The sequence below is a fragment of the Hypomesus nipponensis genome, chromosome 11 (assembly GCF_054491055.1).
Source record: "Hypomesus nipponensis isolate SF chromosome 11, ASM5449105v1, whole genome shotgun sequence".
In the NCBI taxonomy this organism is placed as follows: domain Eukaryota; kingdom Metazoa; phylum Chordata; class Actinopteri; order Osmeriformes; family Osmeridae; genus Hypomesus; species Hypomesus nipponensis.
In genome coordinates, this window is record NC_140371.1 from 15,582,792 (window position 1) to 15,606,627 (window position 23,836).

Below are 23,836 nucleotides of genomic sequence, written 5' to 3' on the forward strand. Positions count from 1 at the left end.
CAGGACACACACAGAAACTCGTTCATTTAGCCATGCATTTATCTGTCGTGGGTAGCTGTTCATCGGTCTGTAGTCGGTGGCGTGTGTACCTTGTATGTGCCCAGAGTGCGTTGGTCTTTCTTTCCCTGGTCCTGGTCTCTCTCCTGGACGAGTCTCTTCTGTAGCACCTGCCCGCTGTCTTTCACTCTGCCTAGAAGCTGCACACACATCACAAACACAAGATAGAAGTTGACTGGAATCAAAATGGCAAGTGAAAACTCAGGTAGTGCCATCTGAACGGACCTTTTTCAGCAGGCTGACAGTCTGCTGTCGGACCCCGGGTGATTGGCTGTTTAGACTAGAGGGCAGGAAGTGGCGAATCAGCTCCATTTCCTGTGAGGTCAGGACCTCTGTGCTGCGATGGCTCTCACACACCAACCCCAGAGCATCCATCCGCACCTACAAGGACGGACAACGACATTATCATTACCCACAATATAAACATTTACTTCATGACTACACACACACACACGCAATCACACATGAATCATACCTGGTCGTGTTTGTGTACCAGCGCCTGACGGAGCAGAGACAGGGGCACGAGGCCCCCCCACAGCCCCTCCTCTGAGGACTGGACCATCCCCTGGGCCCTGGCCGCGCGCAGGCAGGTCATTAGAGCCCCCACAGCGCCCCTGCTGCCTGGAGGACCTGCAAGGCGAACAGCAGCAGCAGACATCAGTCGAACTGCACCACAATGGACCACAGAATCCAACATGATGACTTTAGGTTTGTGTGTGTTCGTATGTGCGTCTCTACCTGCACTGCAGGGTGGTGTATCCTGCAAAGCCTGTACCATGTGACCCAGACTGGAGGGGCTGCAGCGCAGGAGTTTGGGTAGGAAATAGTCCAGGATATAAGTGGTCTGGTCCAGCCTGGCGCGGCACAGCACCTGCAGCAGGGGTGCCACCCACGTCTGGTGCCAACTCTCTATCCAGCCCGCTGTTACCCCTCTGCCTTCGTCTGCGCCCGCTGTGCTGACCTCGCCGGCCAACTGGGCCCTGTGGCTGATAAACAGCCTCTCAAGGAGGTCGCTGGCGTACGGAGCCAGGTTCTGGTCGCCCATCAAGCCCAGAAGACATGAGGGGAGAAGGGGCTCGAGCTCCAGCAGGTACCCTGCCCCCAAGAGCTCCACCAAGCAGCCCAGAGAGCCATACTTGCCTCTCATGTGCCACTCCAGCCCCAGCAGGCTGCGGGTCAGCTCCGAGACGTAGGGGTCTTGGGTCGGGTCGGAGACGGAGGGGTTGGTCTTCTGGTGGAGGAGGAGCAAGTTGCGGAAGAGGGAGCGGGTCTGGTGCCGGACGCCGTCCAGTGGGTGCTCCCAGTGGGCATAGACGTGCTCCAGCAGGCGCCTCTGGAGCTCAGAGCCCCCCTGGAGGGAGAGGTGCAGAGCTGGGGGGCAAAGCTGCTCCCCCTGCATGCTCTCCAGGGCAGCACTGCTCCACAGGGTCAACACCCGGGCAACGACCATAGCGGTGCTGGCCTCCTTTATACTGCGGAGACGAGACACATGTTATGGAATCGGTCGCATGAAATCATCGCTGATGATCGAGATCAGACGCGTGGGATTCATGCACCTGGTGTCCAGGGCCAGCAGCGTGCTTGGCACCAACAGCAGCAGCTGCACCCTGTCAGGGCTCTGTGTGACGTCCCTCCAGCCCAGCATGGCCAGGGCACCGTGACACAGGTAGAGACACACGCCGGCGGGACGGCCGCTGGCGTACAGGCCTGCACAGCCCTGCCTCAGCCACTGGGGGGCGGTGTCACAGCCCTGCTCGGACCCCAGCAACAGGCCTGACACCTGGTGAGACACGGAGAAAGGAGAGGAGATGGTCTTGTTGTTCCCCCTCCTGTTTTGAGAGAGAGAGAGAGAGAGAGAGAGAGAGAGAGAGAGAGAGAGAGAGAGAGAGAGAGAGAGAGAGAGAGAGAGAGAGAGAGAGAGAGAGAGAGAGAGAGAGAGAGAGAGAGAGAGAGAGAGAGAGAGAGAGAGAGAGAGAGAGAGAGAGAGAGAGAGAGAGAGAGAGAGAGAGAGAGAGAGAGAGAGAGAGAGAGAGAGACTCACCACTGCAGCCACTCCATCTCTACTGGCCATGACAGACCGGATCAACAGGACCACGGCCATGCCTGCTGTGCTTTGGACTGTCTGGACAAACTCCTCTGGAGAACAGAAGAAGGAAAAAGCCACGTCCATTCAAACCAAGGTGAGATTTAAACCCATCCAATTTCTCCATGCAAGACTCAGGACTGACAAGAGCACAGTGCTCACATATACCGCCTCTCAAGCTAGCTTGATGTCAACTAACCGTCAGTGAGGATGTGTGTGTAGCAGTCCAGCAGTCCACTGAGGGTGTTCTCCAGGGTGCAGTGAGGCTGAGCAGCCTCTAGAGCGGAGGTTATGGGCTCCTGGGATCTCTGCACCACCAGCATGGAGGCTTTGACTGCCGCCAGACATGAGTGCATGAGCTGGGCCTGAGCAACATGTCTGCCTGCCAGTCCACTGGAGAAACAGCAGGGGGCGACAGACACACACCAGTCAGCCGGACAACAGACAGAAATAAGGGTTTAATCTGGATATAGGAGGCTGGCTGTACTACCTGTTTAGATGGAGATATTCATCCAAGGCTCTTTGAAGAAACTTCAACACTGTAGGTAGGAGAACAGTGGAGAACTCAGCCTTGCCTGTTGCTATCCACATACAGTAGGGTCCAAAAGTCTGAGACCACTGGTCAACATACTTCTATTTTGCATTTGCTTTGAATGGAAGTGAAAAGTTGAATCTTTTAAAAAGAGTGCAGTAGTGTTTGGTATGTCCCCCTTTTTCCCTTTGATGTATGGTCTCGAGACCTTTTCACCCTAATGTAGTTACACATATAGAAAAGAAAGGGAAAATATTCAGCTGTTTCTAGATGCGACGTTGAAAACAGGTCTGGGACTGAAAAATTATCTTTCAGCTAACGATTAAAGATCCCCCTTACCTTCAGGTAGCAAACTGTGAATACACCTCTCACCTGGAAACAATAACAGTGCATATATTATAATGAGGCAGAAAGGGTCATTACTACTTAGAAAGTTAACATTTCTGAAAGTCCTGTTTGTTTACGAAAGATGTGACACATACCAAGCAGAAAGCCATCCAAACAGGAAGTGACTGAGTCTACGAGGTGTGGGTACTGGTCTGAGTTGTGGGATGACAGGCAGTCTGCCAGGCAGAGGGTCAGACAGCCCACAGTCTGGTCCTGCATCCAGGCAGGCACAGATCCCAGAGCACTGAGGAGCGACAGGCAGAGATGAAGGAAGTCGAGGAGCGAGGGGCGAGGGGGGGGGCAGGAGAGGTTTAAGGTGGAGTGAAAAGTAATGTGGAGGACAGGAGTAAGGAGGGAGAAAGTGGGGGTGGGGTTGTCTGAGGCATACATTTTTCATTTATTCATTTAGCAGACACTCTTATCCAAAGCGACTTACAGTAAGTACAGGGACATTCCCCCGAGACAAGTAGGGTGAAGAGCCTTGCCCAAGGACACAACGTCATTTTGGCGCAGCCAGGAATCAAACTGGCGACCTTCAGATTACTAGCCCGATTCCCTAACCGCTCAGCCACCTGACTCCCGCATACCTGGCACTGGCCCTGCGTAGAGGGTTCTTGGCCTGCAAGGAGGTGTAGACCAGGGCCAGAGTGTGGAGACAAGACTGGAGCAGAGAACCATGACCCTCCTCCTCACTCAAAACTTCCAGTAGAGAGCCTGCCTAAAGAGTCAGAAAACCTGTTAGAATAACCCTGGCCCATGCTATGGTCAGCTCTGTTATTTAATTGTAGACACTGCTGATACTCTATATAAACTTCAATGCAGATACAAGCCCACAGCTCTGAACGAACCTTCTTGACGAGTTGGATTTGCTGCACAGGGTCAGTCAGCATCAGGAATTCCTGGAGAGTCTGAGCTACCTGGCTGATCTTCTCATCTCCTCCGCCAACAGACAAGGAAGCTGAGAAACACACAAACACACAGTTCATGTTCATTCATGAAAACACTGCACAAGTACACACACACACAGAGAGAGTGCAAAGCTTACCTCTCAACTTCTGCCGCTTCTCCGGGTCTAGGACCACAGCCTCCACCTTGACAGTTTTCTTCTTGACCACCATGACTGCGCTGTCACATGACAACCAAAGATTTAATTAGAGGCGACATCACTGAGGCTCTACTAACTACATGGACATCCATACATGTACCCCGTATGGAAACGATACTTTCTATCTCTCTCTCTAACTTGTTACAGACCCACGCAAACACATGCATATTCCACTGCACTTTCTCACGAGCTAAACATGTACAAACGAATTAAATATATTCCACTTTCACAAGTTATGGTTAGTATTTGCAGTAACCGACAGTACAGTACAGTTGCGGTCCAGTACACTACTGTTCTCGTTCGGTTAGCCCCCTAGCTAACGTTAGCTTGCTGTGAATGATGCATGCAGTGGTCCACTGCTGCAGGAAAGGCACTTACCAGGATTTAACGTAACTTCAAGTTAAGGTTGCACTCAGATGAACATGCACAATAACAACGATTACTTGATAACATTAGTTATTGAATTGTGTCAGATGTTTATTACTACAGATTGCTAACATCCATGTTACACGTGTGTAACGTCAATTCCGGAGAATATCGTAACCCGCCTCTAATTTGACTCTGATTGGACTGTTTCCACAACCGGATATTTGATCCCTTTTGATTGGTTAAAGCGTATGTCGATTTCCGAGACTCAGTGCGATTCTAAATTTACATTGCCACGCCCCTCACGCATTTGATTGGATGGAGTTGTGGAGAACTACGCCCTCGAGCAAGCCCTCTTTCAACTTTGCCAGAGTGTGGAGTGAAATGAAAACTTTTGGAGAAGAGAAAATTCCACGATTTTATTCCATAATTGGGATAATACGACAGGAGTATTAAGAGCAACATGGACATTGTTACTGACATGGTGTAAGATTCCTGTCTCAGCTGTCGTTTGTCAACCATTTGAAGGGTAAGTCCAGGATGTATATGGGATATTGATGCCCTTTTTCTCTGAAGGGAGGTTGGAGGGAGATATAAATCTGACTGACATTTAGATTGAGTTGTTTTTGTTTCCTACAAAGAATGGCAAGGCAGTTAAAATTGTTAAGTTTCGTTTTGAGAGCCAGCATGAAATATTCAGATTAAGTTATAATTATATTGTAATTGTTGTATGCTAAAACAACGAATACGTTTTTTGAATTCTGTAGATCTCAGTTGTGTCATTTGATTTAAGCATCTGATTATGTCTGGTTGGAACATTTAGGCAGACTGTTAAGAAGAACGAGCACATTATCAACATGATGTTGATATTGTTCAATCAGACCAGTTAAATGAACAGTCAATTGTGTTAATAAGATAAACATAATAAATCTCTTCGTGACGTGTTTAAACACCACCTCATTATATGTACACATACAGTAGTACTACATCATCAACTGTGGACTAAGTAACCGACTAGAAAGCCCCCCCACCCTTCTACAACTCACACTTGTCTTCTGCCTACTCTGGTTAGGCTCACAGGAAGCTTGTGTAGATAGAGAGACAGCTACCCTCCCTTTCCCAGGGGTCGAGGGTCAACACATCTTTGATGTCCTCCGCCACTCTCATCCCCTCATCATCATCACAAGTGCTGGAGGATAAAGGAGGGCGGTAGATTAAGCGAAGGAGTCATGGACAGAGAGTAAAAGGGAGTTCAAGATGATGAGTGAAAGAGAGAGAGAACTGAGGAGCGGGGGGGGGGGGGGGGGGTAACAGTCTAGTATGAGTAAGGGTTATGGTTACTGACAGAAGGGGGGCCCATAGGTAAGAAGGTGATGGGGGAGACAAACATCAGGAAACTATTGGATTCAGAAGCTTCGTGGGGTTTTAATAGTAGAATAAATAGTATTATCATTCTGAGGGCTGGAGGCCAGGGGTAGTCATTAGGTATAATAACAAAGATATGAGACAGAACACCATTATTCTATAAAAGCAAAGATATGTCGACACCATTCCATTTCTGAAATTTCATTTTTTTTCCTCTTTGTTGTGATTTGATGTGTCAACTTGTTTCTTTTGAAGCAGACTGTAGCCTTAGTCATTGTTTATCACAGCAGACAAACAATGCAAAACAACCAGTGGAAGCTAGTTTACAGCCATCTGCAGATGTTTTGCTTTGTTCAGAAGCCAGGACCTTAATAAGAGTTTATGACAGTATGAAAGCTCTCTCTCTCTGTTTCTCTCTTTTTCCCTCGCTCTCTCTGTTTCTCCCTATTAACACGTGACTCGTGATAAACATGGGCTCACAATGGAAAATGTGATGGCAGTCCATCAGTTCCGAGGTGTGTTTTGGAGGTGTGGTGTGGTCTGTTTGGCGAGCTGTAGTGCTAGAGAGAGAGAGAGAGAGAAAGAGAGAGAGAGAGAGAGAGAGAGAGAGAGAGAGAGAGAGAGAGAGAGAGAGAGAGAGAGAGATGCCCTCTGCCCAGTCTAGTGCGCACAGCTTGGTCCGGCCTGGAACATTTCAGGTGCTTGAGGGGAAAACAGATTTAAAACAACTAGCTCTCTGTGTCGACATGGCAGCCTGTCCGTCTCTGCTCCATGTTTTTCTCATTTCCCTTCTCTTCCACTCATCTTTCAAATGACTTTTCAGACAGAGAATCCAAGTGTTTAGTCATTGTCCGCTGCATGATCTCATAGACGTTATCATGTAGGGCAGGGAGAGGGCTTTCATTGGTGTTGCTCGCATGCGAGGGACGATACTGATGGAATGAATATGACTGTTTTTATCAGGCATAACATGTTGTGTGATGCTCCAAAGGTTTTGCATTGTGTCCCCAGAGGCTGGAGGTGTCGGGGTCTGGATCAGGCACCATGGCGGAGGGGGAGCGCACCATGGGACAGGAAGACTGGAAGGAGAAGTGTTTCGTTCTGGAGACCCTGCTCATGAAGTTCCGCGTGCAGATCATCAAGATACGAGAGCTCACAGCGGACAAGGTACCATATGTCTTCTCATCCTCTATAAAGCCTTTAGAAGCCTTTAAAGGAAAAAAATCTACATTAATCATGGAAGTAGTCCCCATTACGGCTTCTGCAGTTCAGACAGAGTCGAGTTCTGTTTCATGGGCATTTAACTGACCACTTCATAGCTTATCTCTCGCTGAGTGAGCTAAAAGAGTCTCTCGGTTGTAACAGGACAAAGATGTGGCGTTATGTGGTTTCCTCCCACAATGCCTCACCAGCTTCCTCTCTTGTGGCGCTTGATCTGAAATTAACTACCATCTGCATTAATGTCAGTCAGACAGCCTTTCAAGCAGCAACTAAGGAACAGCTTTGGTTAAAGGTCAATCACTAAAGCTATTTGTGTTTTCTTGTGGCCGATTCTCTCTCTCTGTGTGTCTTTGTCTCCACTATGTTGAACATGGGGATTGCAAGGCATCTCTCTATGAATGGGTTGGGGGGAGGTATCTCCCTATCTAGGCTATGACGAGTTATGGGTTATGTCGGGCTCTTTTAAGATTTGTGTGTTTGTACTGTGTGTGTGTTTGTGTGTGTGTGTTTGTGTGTGTGAAAGAGAGAGCAAGAGAAGAGACAGAAAGGAGAGGGATACCGAGAGGAGGGAATAGAGATAGTCAAAGAGACAGAGAGGAAGAGAGTGAGAATTGGAGAGATCCAGCCCCAGTCCTGGGCTTTGTGGCTGGAGGAGGGCCCTGTAGTCCACTGGCCTAGTTCTGAGGACTGTGTCGGGGGAGTTCTGATTAGAGGTTAATGTAAACAGAAGCCTGACCACAAGGCTCCACCACGCATGGCATGCTGGGATACACACACCCAACTTCACTGAAGTACAAAGTTCTGTTGGACACCCAAACAATTTGTCCAAGAAATGTGTTTATGGTTGAATGGATGTTTAGTGTGGATGACGTTGGCTTTTTGGGAGATGTTTATTTTGATTTTTATTATTATCGCCACTATATGTGACTGAAAACACAATTGCTCTTCAGTATTGTCCTGAAACCCATCATTCATTTCTTTGTATCCTCCCCCACCACGCTGCACCAACTGTAACCCTGGGCTGGGGAGGCCGTAGTGAAGGGACACAGATCCTTTCAATAAGGAGGAGGAGATCCCTCATAGCCTCGACCGTTAGGACCCTGTCAAACACACACAAACAGAGTAAGTCTTCATCTCTGCTCCTGACCCCTGACCCCCCAACGAAGTGGACCTCCTACTGCTCTGAGGTCATGAGCTGGACATGCAGGCTCCACTGTTGTTGTTGTTCCAGCCTCTGGACTCCCAGTGCGTCAGCTCAACTGTTGTTTTAAACAGCGCCCTCACTGTGTGGGGGCTCACGTATGCTGCAAAGAATCTCCCTTAATCTCTCCCTGTCTGTGTGTGTGAGAGTGTGTGTGTGAGTGTGTGTGTGTGTGTGTGTGTGTGTGTGTGTGTGTGTGAGAGCGTGATAGATAGTGTGTGGGAGAGGTGTTGAAGTGATGATTCACTGTGGTGGGCTGGTTTGCTGAGTGGGCAGTGGGTGGGTGTCCGCCATGTCACGTGAGAATAACCTCCCTCACCGGGCAATAAAGCTGTTCCATAATAAGACTGGGATTGGTTTTCAATACATTGTTCTTTGTGCTTGTATTGTAGAGATGTGGTAGAAGTGTGTTTTAGTCAAGGAAGGATTACTGTATGAATCAAGATGGACCCCATGATGAAGAATGAGCGCTGTGTGGAGGTCAGAACGGGCTCGCCTACTTTGGATGACTAAGCAGGAGAATAGGGAAAAACCTAGAAAGGTGTTGAAGGAGGGATGTAGACTGAGAAAGAGAGAGTGAGAGAGAGACCGAGATGGGGGGGGGGGGAGAGGGGAATAGAAATAAATGCCCATGTAATCATTTAGCAGCCCTGGGGAGGAAATTCCTGGTTTTGTAAACAGAGAGTGTGTCGCACAGGAAGTGAGCTCGAATCCAGAGAGAGAAGGGCAGAAGTGCAGCCTACACGTTTCCATGTTTGGCACGATGCAGATACATTTTTTTTTCCTGGATATCTTTCTCCACTCTATCTGTCTCCCTTAATTATCACTCTCCTTTACTCCACACTTTATCCATGACTCAAAGGATCCCTCTCCTCGTAACAGCGTAGGGCTCTGGGTGTTTGGGGTAGAGCGAGGGATATATATATATATATATATATATATATATACACAGTATATATAGTTTGAGGGAGATTTTACTCCTTTATTGGATACGGACAATTAGAGGTAGACAGGAAAGGCAAGGAGAGAGAGAGAGAGAGAGAGGGGATGACATGTAGGATTTTGCCGGGCTATAATGGAACCCTGGCCCCTGCCTGCGGTAAGCCCTCCGCCCATACGGTACACGCTCTGCCCTGTGAGCCACTGGGGTGCCCTGGGGTAGAGGGAGCGATGCTGGGCCAGGAGGGCGTTGGTTCCGGCTGCAGAGCCAGTCAGCAAGAACACTGGACCGATAGACCTCAGTCTCACTACCAGAGACAAAGGAGCTTATGTGTAAGCTTAATTTTCCCTGGATGGTGCACTGCCTCTGCTCGCCTCCTCTTTAAATTTAGTCACCCTCTCTCTTTCTCTCTCCCTCTCTCGCTCTTTCTCATTCTGTTTTTATTCTCATCCTTCCTTCCCATCCCAGAGTGAACTGGTCCTGATAGATTTCGATCTTAGTCCCTCTCCCCTGTACAGTGGGATCTTATGGAGCATGGGCAAGAGGGACTGAGGTCTCTCAGTCCCTCTCTTAAAAAGGTTTCACCCCTTTTTAAAGAGCACACACAGACACACACACAAGTGCATCGTTTCAAGGCCAGAAACCACAGTTGGGGTGGAGCTCGTGTGCCCTGTTTCTGAGTTCCTTCTCTCTTCCTGCCTGGCGCTCCCTGATTGATTCCACATTTGTGTGGGCGGCGGCCTCCTGTCAGGGATCACTTGGTCACATGGGCCCACGATGTCCCTGACACGACATGTCACTTACGTTCACTGGCCTCCTCGATTGTTTACCTCATTGATGTTGATATGGAGTAATTGTCGGATTTTGTTTCCTCAAATATTTATACACGCGTTCTCACACTCACACACACACACACACACACAGAACAGCCAGGTTTGTATCATCAGTAAGCCTCACTACTGCCCCCAGTGGTGCTTCACTAACATATGCTTCTGATTTGGTGGCTGGCCCATTCTCGGCTACATCTGCTCACAGAATTCCACCTACTTTTGCTCCCTTCTTCTCCTCGTGACAGAAACTGCGAGTGAGTGGGTGTGTAATTTGTGTGTGTGTGTGTGTGTGTGGAGGGGTCTCCTCAAAGGGGTTCTGTGTTTGGGCTAATCATCAAACCCAAGGTGAGGGTCACAGACGTACAAGATTTTCACATATGCACAATCCCCCCACTCAAGTTTCTCAAGTGTCTAAGAGCTTACTGTATGGACTTCCCTGAGACACTGAATGATAGCTAGTGACTATCACAAGCTATTAACGTTAGCTTCCCCAAATATCAACGCTAATGTACCCTATGTGTGGTGTTTTAGCTAATGTAGCTAGCTAGCTGGTGTACAGGGGCAGTCTTTGTGAGTTGGTTAGCCAACTTTGGATGGAGGGAGAGAGAGGAAGAGGCAGAGAGGAGAGGAGGGACGGAGGGAGAGAAGGAGAGGGGGGTTGCTGGCCACAACGAGGCAGGCCAGGAATTTCAGGAATGGGAGGCTAACTGGAGTTGTGGATCAGAGCAGGGGGCTTGTGGAGACGTGGGCTCGTGGAATGATGCGTGAGGTTACAGGGACAGGTTGTGAGTTTGGAGGTCCTGTGCTGTGAGCCATTTGGTGTCAGAGCTGTGTTAGCGTTGTGCAGACATGTGATGGTGGTTGGGAGGGGCTGTGTGTGTGTGTGTGTGTATTTCAGGGAACTGGTAATGGGCCTTACAAAACAGATGACCACAGTGTCAACCCACGTTACTATCAATAACAAGCCCTTCCGTACTGCACAGAATACACAAGCCGTAAAATGAGATGGATTAGCGACACACGCACGCACGCACCTGTATGTACTCACATGTATTGTACATGACTAGACAAACACAAATGTGCATACCCAGGCAGAGGGTCCGCCCTGAGCGCAGTGTGTTGTTGCTGTGACTTCTCTCCAGCTACCACTCTGTATGCTCTGTAATCATGGTTCAGTTCTCTGCTCTATGCTATATCTGTGTATTGAGAGAAAGCTGTGGTTACTCATTTGTGGAAGACCATAGGCTCGGCAGAACGCTTTCCGGAGAAAAGCCTTCCGCAAATGTCCGTCTGTGTATGTCTGTTTGGGACGTATTTACCAGTGTCATGGGTGTGTTTGATCAGAACACACCCCGCAGTCCGTCTGGGAGGGGTTAGGCCACAGTGTTTTCGTATGTGTGTCTCTCTAGCTGGGCTTTTAAAAGGTTTAACGAGACCCAAGACTACTAAAAGGTACAAAAACACTTCTCTGCCCGCACCTCAATCACGTGTGATACACACACACACATTCCACAGTTACATGTGGAACACTGTTACACATACCATTGATTGACTTCATATGGATTACTTGCCATCACTTTGTCCATAAAAGGATCAATGATGACTTCTTGCCTGGCTGGGCCAGACTGGGCTGGGCTGGTCTGGATCAGTTCAGACAGGCTGGGCTAGACTGGGCAGGGCTTTGTACATCTGGTCTCTGGAACTAAAGGGGAACACATTGGTGGACAGCACCAGAGCCAGGGAACACAGAGTCCAGTCCAATAACACCTCCAGAACCAGATCTCTCTCTTCTTCAGTCCTTGTCATGACCCTATAGTGATACATGCTGTCCAGAATACAGGTTTAGTGTGTGTGTGTGTGTGTGTGTGTGTGTGTTGGGTGGACCAGGGCTCCAGAGGTCAGCACAGGTCCAGAGTTTGATCTGGCCCTCAGTTTCACAGGGCTCCAGGCTCTCTGTCTGAAACATTCCCTCAGCAGACGGTTCCCTGCCACTTCCGCCACTGTGAGCCGAGGAATTTGAGAGGAATTCAGCTCGTAAAAGTTATCTTCCCTCTTCCCCTCTCGCCGAGCATGTTTGTCCTCGCGTGTGTCAGTGTTAAAGCGCGCGCGCGCGCGTGTGTGTGTGTGCGTACGCACAGCGAGCGCGACCAAGCAGCGCGGTGCAAGCCTTGTTGGTCGGCCAGACGTGGCGTAGCAGTGTGTCAACAGAGCAGCTCTCCACTGCTGATATCCTGCCGGGTTTCACACGGTCCCGACAGCTTTCCCAGAGTCCCCTCTGGTCAGCCAACACAAAGGAGCCGCTGTGCCATGGGATACAGGACTCCCGTTCACCTTCACGTCCACACACTGTGGCCTGTGGATAACTGCTACCATCACCAACCGTGTTAGCAGGAGGGGTGGGGGTGAGGGGGGTGGCGGGCGGGGGGGGGGGGGGGTTTAGTCTCAATGATTACTGTTGTAGAGTAAAAAAAAAAAAGACTTGTGCTTTGTACTCCACACGCTAATGGTATAGGCAAGACAAACAGTCTGTCGGTTGTAGTTTAGTTTTCGCAGGGCACTTTACATCTTTTGGGTTGCTGGGCAACGTGTGCCGTGCCCATGTAAGAACTTGCGGAGTGTTATCTGGAAAGGCACTCTCGCTATGTCGAGCACACACAACTCTCCGCTGGTCTTTATTTGGTGGTATTAGCCGGAGTAGAGCTGGATATTTCACCTCTCTGACTGAGTAAACATTCTCCCGGTGTGTTGGACTCAGAGAAGGAGCTGGAGGAGAAGGAGGAGGACCAAGAGGAGGAGGAACAGGAAGGGGGAGCAGGAGGAAGAGGAGGGGGGGGGGAGCAGGAGTGGAAGGAAGACTGGGTGAAGGATTCTGTTGAGGTCTAGACAAGAAAAAGGCGTGGGGATGGTGTGTGTGTGGAAGCGCATGTCCTGGTTCCATCTGGTCTCTCTCACACACAGATCCAGCAGCTGGAGACTCAGGTGATCCATGCTGAGAAGAGGGCCTTTAAAGCACACCAGCAGGTAAAGTCTGCCTGTCAGCATGCATGTGTGTGTGTTCACGTGTGTCGGGTCTGGTCGGGCGTTAGCAAATGTGTGTGTGTGTGTGTGTGTGTGTCTCTCAGGTGCAGTGGATGGAGGAGAAGCTGAAGGCTCCGGAAGGTCAGTCAGGTGACTCAGAGCTGCGTCTGTTCAGGCGCTGTCAGGAGCTCCAGTGTCTCCTGCAGGAGAAAGAGGAGGTCATCAGCCTGATGGAACAGCAGCTGGAGGAGCAGGTATGGGCACCGATCACCCAATCTGACCTCCTGACACTAGGGGGGAGCAAATACTTTACATGTAGGCATTTAGCACACGCTCTTCCCCAGAGCGACTTACGGTAAGCACAGGGACATTCCCCCGAGGCAAGTAGGGTTAAGTGCCTACTTGTCCACTTGTGCCTCTACAGAAACAGATCCGTCTGCAGGACGCTAAGACTGTGGAGGAGAAAGCTGCCAGGATCAAGGAGTGGGTGATGCTCAAACTGTCGGAGGTAGGGAACAGAAGTCAGGGTGTACTGTAGTTGAACATGACAAGTGCGTGTGTGTGTGTGTGTTCCCGTGTATCATTACATTTACACATAGTCATTTAGCAGACGCTCTTATCCAGAGCAACTTACAGTAAGTACAGGGACATTCCCCCCGAGGCAAGTAGGGTGAAGTGCCTTGCCCAAGGACACAACGTCATTTGGCACGGCGGGGAATCAATCAGGCAACCTTCTGATCACTAACCTGAATCCCTCACCGCTCAGCAATCTGACTCCTGTATCATGACATGTGTGTTGTCTGTAGTTTGAGGTGGAGAGTGCCGCGCTCAGAGAGACCAACCAGAATCAAGAAGCTCAGCTCCTGGAGCTACAGAAACAGGTGCGAGGTAAGGAGAAGCAACACACACACCCAGGTAAACACAAACATATACACACACACACTCCCTACAAACAGCTACTTCGAGCAGACATCTAGTTCTACCAGACATGTAGTTCATCGAGCTTTGCATGAATCAATGCATACACGTGTGTACACAGTATGTGTGTGCGTGTGTTCCCAGTGGTGGAGCAGCAGCGAGCAGGCAGCAGCCCGGCCCGGCCCGGGGAGGCCCAGCGCCTCAGCAGCCTGACCTTCGGCTGTTTCCAGGTGAGGGGGAAGAGCCCCCAGGTGTTGACGGGACCAGAGCCGGCCCAGCGGACCCTCAGCACCCAGCCCGAGGGGGAGGCCGAGGGGCCAGGTGAGACCCAGCACCGTGATCATGGCAGAGTCTGGATATCTCATCCCCATTACATTTACATGTATGCATTTAGCAGACGCTTTTATCCAAAGCGACTTCCAAGAGAGAGCTTTACAAAAGAGCATAGGTCACTGATCATAGCAACGAGGTAGTCCCAAACAAGCAGCCAAAACATGAAACGAACATTGTGAAAAAACTAAAAAGTGCCAAAGGGAAGACTCATAAGAGCATGCGGTTATACATGTTACAAATTAAAACAGCATGAACCACAAAAAGTGCAAGACTGTCCCATTACTGACCGCACGACAGTTTACTGTATAGGGGTGAATGATATACCAATGGCCATCAGTAATATATTTGATCATATGTGATACAAAACGCTATACTATATCATCAGGTTGTGTTGTTTTCCTACCCAGACCAGAGCAGAACGCAGACCTCCACCTCCTCCCCAGAGAATGGTGTCCAGAGAGCGGCCCAGCCAGACCCCACCCTGGATGACCAGCGTGTGTGTGAGGGCGCCGGGGATCCCGACTCCCGCCGCGTGTCCTCCATCCTCTCCAGCGCTGCGTCGGAGGGCGAGGGAGGGCCGCGCGAGGACGCGGGCTCCGCACTGTCGTACAGCCGCCCGGGCAGCGAGACCTACCTCACGGCCAGCGACGACAGCAGCTCCCTGTTTGACGACGACATGCAGCGGACGGACCGGCCTCGCTTCAGCCTGGCGGGGTCCAGCGAGGGGGGGCCGGGGGACAGGGAGGATGTCAGGGGGGCCAAGCCGGAGCACTGCTCCGCTGAGGAGCTCAACACACGCTTCCAGTCCCAAAGGTTAGACTCCTCCTCGTCCTCGAGCGAGGCCAACACCCCCAGCCCCAGCCTCACCCCCAAGCGACCCACCCCGCCGCAGGACCCCCGGGACACCCCCGCCTCCCCGAAACAGCCGCGCCTGCGCACGCCCGCCGGGTTCGGGGTGATGAGCGTCGCCCTGGCAAAACGTCACCTCAGCCAACCGCCTGTCAGCACGGAAGCGGCGCACGGGCGCACGCGCAACGCCATCAGCATGCTCCGCCCCCTGAGGCCCCAGGAGACGGACCTGGATCTGGAGGCTGGCATGGAGTTGGGGAAACAAATGCAGCAACAGCCGGCCACCATGCCAGCCTCACCCGCCTTGCCAGCCTTGCCCACCACTGACACGGATGAGCCTCCAGAGAGCCCTGACTGTCCGTCCACCTTGCCAGGGAGCAAGCCCCCCACCCCCCCTCTCCACAGGTTCCCCTCCTGGGTAAGTACAGCCAGGGCACCACTGTGGAAACTGACCTGCATTGCTGTCAAACCAGCTCCCATGTACAGTCTCTGGACATCTCATATAAATGTCATGCTCCTTTAGGAGAGCAGGATATACGCCGTGGCCAAATCTGGAATAAGACTGTCGGAGACCTCAAGCACAGACCCTGCTAGCAAAGGTGAGTTACCGACACACCTGCTCAACTCCCTTTCTTACCACCTGTCCTGAGAGAGAGAGAGAGAGAGAGAGAGAGAGAGAGGTGGGAGAGAGAGAGAGAGAGAGAGAGAGAGAGAGAGAGAGAGAGGTGGGAGAGAGCTCTGTGCTTGGCTGATGGATGTGTCCTCTCTGTTCCAGACCCCTCCCTTCAGTCCTCATACCCTGCCTTCATGCTCTACACATCCCTCATCTATAAGAACATGACCACACCTGTTTACACAACTCTAAAGGGGGTAGGTATTGTCTGTCTGTGTGTATGTGTGTGTGTGTGTGTGTGTGTGAGAGAGAGAGAGAGAGAGAGAGAGAGAGAGAGAGAGAGAGAGAGAGAGAGAGAGAGAGAGAGAAAGCACTGACAGAGGGTGTTTGTGCTCCTTCAGAAGGCCACTCTGCTGAGCAGCAGTGCGTTCTCGGAGGAGTCGTCCAGCTCGGAGGAGTCGTCCAGCTCGGGAGAGGAGGAGGGCTCGGTCTGCAGCTCCCACACCTCCGGCTCCAGCTCCCGCAAAGATGGCCGCCCCAGCAGCCCCTGCTCCCTCAAGAGGGGTAGGCAGCACACACACACACACACATACACTATACAGGCAGGCAACAAACACATCTCACAGACAGATAACCTTGCACACACATGCCTAAATGTAAACCCCCTCACAGACTGTACTGTATACCTGGTGTGTCTCCTCCATGTCCGCTCCAGCTGTCTCCATGTCATCGATGACATCCGAGAGTGACTACGCCATCCCCCCTGATGCCTACTCCACTGACACAGAGTGCTCTGAGCCCGAGACCAAGTTCCCCAAGACCTGCTCCTCCACCAGCGACAACGGCAAGGGTGTAAGAACACTCAAACACACACACACGTACATATACACACACACACACACTATCATTCTCTTCCATTTTCTAACAGGAGATGTTTGAACCACCACGGAAGCGAGCTTGTTAGCTAAGTAGCCGGTTGTTAATCACAATGAATGAAGTAAGTGAGCTAGTAGTTATTTACAGAGACATAACCTTGTGTGCTATAGGAGTCCATGGAGAAGTCAGGATACCTTCTGAAGATGGTGAAGACCTGGAAAAAGACCTGGAAGAGACGTTGGTTCGTCCTCAAAGATGGAGAACTGCTCTACTACAAGTCACCCGTCAGTTTGACCTCATAAACTACAATACAGTCCTGGTATTGCCTTTTAGTATCACTTGCTTAACAAATCTGTGTGACGGGTTTTCCCAGAGCGATGTCATCAGGCGACCTCAAGGTCAAGTGGAGGTCAACGGCACTAGCAGCATCGCCCGCGGAGACGGGAAACAAGTTCTACAGGTACTGTGTGTGTGTGTGTGTTAAAATATTTTTGATTCTGAGCTATAGTGAATATATAGATATAGCATATATGTGTGTGTGTGTTTGCGTGTGTGTGTCAGATTGTGACAGGGAAGCGCGTGTACTACCTGAAGGCCGACTCTCCTAACCTCTTGGAGGAGTGGTTGAGGGTGCTGCAGAGCGTGCTGAGAGTCAAGGCTGCCAGCCCTCTGTTCACTCAGCCTGAGATACGGCCTGGCATGAAGGGCATGCTGCTCAAGGTACACACACACACACTCTCTCCGCACGTCGTCTCATACCATGACTGTACGTATTTGCTTCTGTAATATACCTCAACGCGCTGGCCTATTGACTAGACTAGTTTGAGATCCAGAGTGTGAATATGGGTTCATTGAAGATGTTTGTGGATATTCCAGGTGAAGCATGGCTACTCCAAGCGAGTGTGGTGTTCCCTCCTCGGTAAAACACTCTACTACTTCAGGAACCAGGAAGACAAGGTACGGACTGCAACAAGATAGACTGCTTCTCAACCTCGAAAGCGTGTGTGCGTGGAACGTTTTTTTTGTGTGTGTCCTCAGTTCCCCCTGGGTCAGATCAAGTTGTGGGAGGCAAGAGTGGAGGAAGTCGACAAGTCACGTGACTCTGACGAAGACTTGAAGTCATGTGGACGGGGCTTACAGCCCACACCCTACACCATTGCTGTCCATCCCCAAGAACAAGGCCCCACCTACCTTCTCATCGAATCACGGCACGAGAAGGTAACAGAAAATGTCAATGCCGAATATGTGGATGAACTGCTTGACTACACTGCGTACCGATAGGGGTGTTTCTTCTGTGGCGGGGGGTTTAGGATGCCTGGCTGTACCACCTGTCAGTGGCAGCAGGCACCACAGTGGGCAGCGTGGGCACAGAGTTTGAGCAGCTGGTTGGCAAACTGTTCAATCTGGACGGAGATCCCAGTGAGTGTTTGACCTGAGTCCTCTTCACAGTCTGTGTCGAGTGAGTATGCTCCAGAACCCACACCTTATCCTCTCCCTTCACTCTCTCTCTCTTTCTCTCACTCTCTCTCTCTCTCTCTGTCTGTATCTCTCTCTCTCTCTCTGTGTCTCTCTCTCTCTCTCTCTCTCTCTCTCTCTCTGTCTCTCTCTTTGTCTCTCTCTCTCTGTCTCTCTCTGTCAGACTCTCAGATCTGGAGGCATCCCATGCTGTGTTTCAGTAAGGAGGGGCTGTCCTCTCCCCTCACCACTCTGCCCTCTCAGGCTTTGCAGACAGAGGCCATCAAACTCTTCAAGGTTTGACCACTGTCTGGTACACACACACAGACACACACACACACTTACTGTCACTCTTTATCCCTGTATCTCTTTCTCCACCTTTTCCAGACGTGCCAGCTCTTTATCAATGTGGCCATCGATGCCCCGGCCATTGACTACCACGTATCCCTGGCCCAGAGTGCTTTGCAGGTGTGTCTGACCCACCCTGAGCTTCAGAATGAGCTCTTCTGTCAGCTCATCAAACAGACGCGTAAGAGACAGCCCCAAGGACAGTCTGGACCCCTGCAGGTACACACTGTGGCCCCAAGATGGCAGTATTTATCCATTTAAATGTTCTGCATGATGTTACTGCTGTACTCTAGAAGTAACTGCGTATGTGTTTGTGTGTGTGGTGTTTACCAGGGCTGGCAGTTCCTAGCCTTGTGTGTTGGACTATTTCTGCCACAGCACACCTTCCTGTGGTTGCTGCAGGGTCATCTGAAAAGACATGGCGACTCCAGGTAAACACGCACCACCCCAAACCTCTGCACATGATTGACGCACATGCACGCAAATCACCACCTGCTCCTGTTACCACATGTTCTCACAGAGTCGGCCCTGTGTTTGACTCTGCTTTGACTGGACCCTCCTTTTCTCTGTGGTGTCGGGCAGGACGGAGGCAGGGAAGTACGCCATCTATTGCCAGCGGTCTATGGAGCGGACGCAGCAGAAGGGAGAGAGGCAGGCCAGGGCGTCTCGTATGGAGATCCTGTCCATTCTCCTCAGGAACCCCTACCACCACTCACTGCCCTTCAGTGTGCCTGTCCACTTCCTCAATAACACTTACCAGGTAGAGACTACCACACACACAGTCTCACTCACTGCTAGGGTTGGGTTCCACTATGGAACCGGTTCCTATGCAACCGGTAGGAATCGTACCGGATTAGAATCCACATTTCGGTTCCTCATTTCTGTTCCACTTATTGTGTTAACTGAAATATTTTCCTTCTGTCGCTCCGAAATTGACGTAAAATGTCACACTTTCTCTGTAGTCTACCGTAAACTAGCTACCCTAAATGTAGGCTACATAGCTAGCTTTTAGTGCATGTTGGACCTCCAGAGAACGTTTGTCCCCTCAGGTGGTGGGCTTTGATGCCTCGACCACGGTGGAGGAGTTCCAGTGTCGACTTAACCAGGACACGGGCATGAGGAAAACTAGCCAATCAGGATTCAGCCTCTACACGGACGACCCTACTGGACGAGAGCTGGAGCACTGTCTACAGGGGGGCATCAAGGTTAGCCTGGTTCATTTGTTTAAGCGCACTCAGACACATCTTTTTCTGCCCACAAACATATAATAATGTGCTTTCCATTTGCTTTCCTCATCTTGAAGATATGTGATATCATCTCCAAGTGGGAGCAAGCTGCCAAGGAGCAGCACACTGGCAAGTCTGAGAATACCAGGACTGTTCGCCTCACCGACAAGAACAGGTGGGTATTCATATTTGAACTGCCTTCAAATATGCAAATGAAGCAATGAGCTCCAAGGATTCCCACTAACTTCAAATACAAACGTGTTATTTACATTCAAATGTTCTGCATTCAGCGACGTACATCGAAATAGTGCATAAAGGAAGTCCTCATGGCCCACACAAAATATTCCTACTATGGCCATGTATGGTTCTTGCCTGACTGTCTCTTTGTCTGCCTGTCTCGCTGCCTGGGTGCAGGCTGTATTTCTCGCACCAGGTGAGGGGGGAGTCGGAGAGGGAGAGACTCCTCCTGGCCTTCCAGGCCAACGAGGCCATTGTTGCTGGACACTTCCCCGTTAACAAGGAGCTGGCTCTGGAGATGTCTGCCCTGCTTGCCCAGGTCTACCAGAGAACATGGAGTCTTTTCCCTTATGTGTTTAATTGTGTCTGGTGGCCTTGTGAGGTGAGTCTGTTACGGAGTCGTTATTCCTCAAGATACCTTTTTTCTCTTTGTTGTGTCACTGAGGTGGAATTTGGAGACTTTGAGCGTCCCTTCTCCACCCCGACCAGCCCCAGCTCAGCCCAGACAAAGTCTACTCAGACTCTCAAACAGGTTCTTGAGCGGTTCTACCCCAGACATTACCGTAGGACTTCCACAGAGGATCAGCTCAGGTAAAACATGTTGAAACGTGGTGACTTTCACTTTAGTGTTGACACAGTATTTCTCACCGTTGTGATAATCTAAACAATCATTTTTGAGTTTCCCACACATTTCCCACGCCCTGTCCCTCTCTCTCTCCCTCTCTCCCTCCGTCCATCAGACAGCTGCGCCAGCGCCTGTCAACCCGCTGGGCCTCCCTCAGGGGTCGGAGTCCATCTGAGTGTGTTAGGATCTACCTGACTGTGGCCAGGAAGTGGCCCTTCTTTGGAGCCAAGCTATTCGAGGCAGAGGTGTGTGTGTGTATGTGTGTGTATGTGCATGTGTGAGTTAATGGTTACATTTACTCCCAGGACAGCAACAAGCAACGCAAAAGTGGTTATGTAGGGTATTTGTGGAATAGGATTCACATTCCCCCCTCCCTCTCTCTCTCTCTCCTGCTCTCTCTCTCTCCCCCTCTCTCTCTCCCTTTCCATCTCTCTTTCTTCCTGCCTCTGTACTCCACAGTCCATCACCACATATCCAGAGCAGGGAGCCAGGGTGTGGCTGGCTGTGCATGAAGATGGCATCAGCGTGCTAGAGCACAACTCTATTGTAAGTGTTTTTGTCTGAGCCACAAATACATGTGATACAAGCTCATAGCTGCCTGGGGGTTCTGCTTGAGCTCAACAAGACTTGTCAAGCATCATGTCTGTTGACCTGTCTGTCTGTATGTCAACTTGTCTGTCTGTCTGTCTGTTTGTCTGTCTGTGTAGAAACTACTGGTGTCCCACTCCTATAAGAACTTGATGACATTTGGAGGCTGTAGGCAGGACTTCATGCTGGTGGTCGGCCAGGGTATCGGCAGCAACACTACCAAAGACAAGCCCACAGAGAAGCACCTGTTTACCATGGCTACTTCCAAGGTGTGTGAGCTGACCGACACAGTTTGACACACTTACAGGTTTAGGTTACATGTAAAGACACAAACACAGTTTCACATTATTTCGCTATTCTCTATTTTAGAGCCTCATTCTCATTGTGTATAATTGTGTATTGTATCCATATTTGCATATTTATGTGAATTGCTTCTGTTTGGCAGATCAGAGAGATTACCCTCCTCATTGCCAGCTACATTAACAGTGCCCATCAGCAGAAAGCCGCTGCCCACCATCTCTCTGCCCCGGCCTTACTGGTGGCTCAGCCTGTCAATCTAAAAAGCAAGGATCTCAGGAGCAAATCACCTCCAGCAATGGGCCGACCCAGTAAGGCTCCTACTCTGCTGTGAGCACCCCCCACAGGCTGAATGGGCAGCTACACCTGACATGCCTGGGACTGTTCAAAACACATGGTACTGGGCGTATTCCATGCTACAAGTTTCTTCCCTTGTATTCTCTTTACATAGGATGTATGGATGGGGGTGGGGGCTGACAATTTCCTGGAATGGAACGCAACCTTGGTCACATGACAAGGAACTGACAAACTCCAGTGTAATGATTTATATCACTAGAAATGACCTTTTGACTCACACAGATACCAAATATCTACCAAAGCCAAACACCAATACCAAAGAGAAATGTCAGAGTTATTTATTAAATACCTTATGCTTCAGGCTCCACAATCCTCTGTAGTTTAAAATAATCTATGTGGTGTTTTGGATATTTTTTTAAGGTTTTAAAATGCTTCACAAAGTTGACTTACCTTTAAATATCTTTTTATGTTCTACAATTACAAAAAGGTTGGGTATGTAAATGTATTTTAATAAGCTTCTAAAAATATCTTGCACATTATTGGGTAGAGATAAATGGAAGTAGAGTATTGGTTCACTTGGGTGTGTTGGGAAAGACGTTGGTATTATAGAGCTGGTAATGCACTGCTTCTTATTGGTTACTGAATACCCTGGGGTACTGAACCATTGCCAATATGAAAATTAGAATTTTACAGTGAGGATGGCTAGAAGGCTTTGTTTCAGGGGAGAGGGGGGAGGGGTGGAGCAGGGGGGAAAGAGGGAGACAGAACATGTGACAAAAGCGTAGGTGGCATGTTTGGGCAAGAGACAGGAAGGTTAGGTGTGTGGAGGAAGGTTTTGACCTGGATTTAAGGGTGATACAACCCCATTACCCTGAACCTAAGGATGAGTCATGTTGTACTGGTAGTTCTCAAATATCTTTAAGAACGGTTTTAGAAGTATTAGGTACTGTATTTGGTACTGTATTTATTTTGAATTATATTGTATTGAAAGACCTTCATGTAACCATATTTGCAGTTTTCATTAACATATGTTTAATTAAATGACTTTGGCAAACTTTTTAGTTATTTTCCAAACAGACAAAGAAATCCCAATGAAGAAAAGACAGTTGTTATGTCATCTTTCAGATATGTTCACACAGGAATCTTGTGTTTGATTTTTACGGTTACACAAGCGGACAAGGAGACAGATTACCCAACCTAACCAAAAGAAACAACATTAACACAAAAGGAATGCATCCCTTAATATCTACCTTTACTCACAACATTACTGACATAATTACCTGTCCTCCTGTGCTGATTGGTTTCTCTGTGACTGACGTTCTGAAACCATGCATAGAAACGATGGAGTGTATGAAACTCCAGGGAATGACACACCTAGTTCCAGGTATAGTGAGGGGGGAAGGGAAGACACACTACACCTGCCCAAACAAGTCTGAGGCAGAGGGGGTTTTACAAAGAGTGCCGAAATAGAGCATAGCATTACTTTGTGTCATATCAGTTTAGGAAAAAATGACGCAACAACAAGAAACATAAGGCACTGAGTGAAAGAAAAACATCATTCGAATTTTGGAATTTGATAAGAATCGATTTATTGTTTCATTCACTAGTTTCTGGTCTTTAAAAGAACAAATATACAGCTTTTCAGAAACAGGAGTTTGAAAAAGCCTTCAATAGTCTTCTTGATGATAAAATAACATGTATACAACTGTATATAATACAATTGGGATGCTTCTTGAGTCTTCCTATTGGTTCTTCAGTTGCTAGATTGCCTTTGGGGTTCTCTCACAGTATCATTCCATCAGCTTATCTCCTTTGACCTCCATTTTGTCGTAAACACAGGTTACTATCCAGTTGAGGTGAGCCTACAGGGTAGAAGCAGCATAGCTCAGTAGGGAACACTGCACGGACGTAAACCTGAGAAACAGGTTTGACATGAGTTTCAGCAGCCTTGTGAAAGTTTCTGCTTCCAAACAGGTGTTGTCATGGTACCAACAAAAGATTGTTTGTCAACTGGACAGAAAACACTGGTTCGTAAATACTTGATTTGCTTCTTGTGTTAGAAATGAGAA

The 23,836-nt window shown here is 49.5% G+C and overlaps 2 protein-coding genes across 2 annotated transcripts in view; one reads left to right on the plus strand and one right to left on the minus strand.

The window, feature by feature from the left end:
* Positions 1 to 4,697, minus strand: part of thada (THADA armadillo repeat containing) — a 45,410-nt gene extending 40,713 nt beyond the window's left edge. The window contains exons 1-14 of the mRNA XM_084709795.1: positions 4,543 to 4,697; positions 4,105 to 4,184; positions 3,908 to 4,017; positions 3,647 to 3,777; positions 3,155 to 3,303; positions 3,012 to 3,044; positions 2,631 to 2,679; positions 2,340 to 2,533; positions 2,099 to 2,193; positions 1,614 to 1,837; positions 796 to 1,529; positions 533 to 687; positions 283 to 438; positions 90 to 197 (exon numbers count right to left, since the gene is read on the minus strand). Coding sequence (XP_084565921.1) covers positions 90 to 197; positions 283 to 438; positions 533 to 687; positions 796 to 1,529; positions 1,614 to 1,837; positions 2,099 to 2,193; positions 2,340 to 2,533; positions 2,631 to 2,679; positions 3,012 to 3,044; positions 3,155 to 3,303; positions 3,647 to 3,777; positions 3,908 to 4,017; positions 4,105 to 4,177 — 2,211 coding nt within the window. The 5' untranslated portion in view covers positions 4,178 to 4,184; positions 4,543 to 4,697. The remainder of the gene's footprint in view (positions 1 to 89; positions 198 to 282; positions 439 to 532; positions 688 to 795; positions 1,530 to 1,613; positions 1,838 to 2,098; positions 2,194 to 2,339; positions 2,534 to 2,630; positions 2,680 to 3,011; positions 3,045 to 3,154; positions 3,304 to 3,646; positions 3,778 to 3,907; positions 4,018 to 4,104; positions 4,185 to 4,542) is intronic.
* Positions 4,698 to 4,909: 212 nt separating this feature from the next.
* Positions 4,910 to 22,821, plus strand: plekhh2 (pleckstrin homology domain containing, family H (with MyTH4 domain) member 2). Its single transcript, XM_084710283.1, has 30 exons — positions 4,910 to 5,059; positions 6,907 to 7,062; positions 13,046 to 13,108; positions 13,210 to 13,359; positions 13,530 to 13,613; positions 13,912 to 13,993; positions 14,168 to 14,344; positions 14,764 to 15,623; positions 15,729 to 15,804; positions 15,981 to 16,075; positions 16,220 to 16,382; positions 16,534 to 16,670; positions 16,865 to 16,978; positions 17,068 to 17,154; positions 17,256 to 17,414; positions 17,571 to 17,651; positions 17,733 to 17,912; positions 18,005 to 18,113; positions 18,334 to 18,446; positions 18,537 to 18,716; positions 18,831 to 18,928; positions 19,080 to 19,257; positions 19,547 to 19,702; positions 19,801 to 19,898; positions 20,138 to 20,279; positions 20,406 to 20,551; positions 20,701 to 20,830; positions 21,045 to 21,131; positions 21,293 to 21,442; positions 21,619 to 22,821. The coding sequence occupies exons 2-30, from the start codon at positions 6,940 to 6,942 to the stop codon at positions 21,802 to 21,804; spliced, it is 4,404 nt and encodes a 1,467-aa protein (XP_084566409.1). The 5' UTR covers positions 4,910 to 5,059; positions 6,907 to 6,939; the 3' UTR covers positions 21,805 to 22,821.
* Positions 22,822 to 23,836: the final 1,015 nt, after the last annotated feature.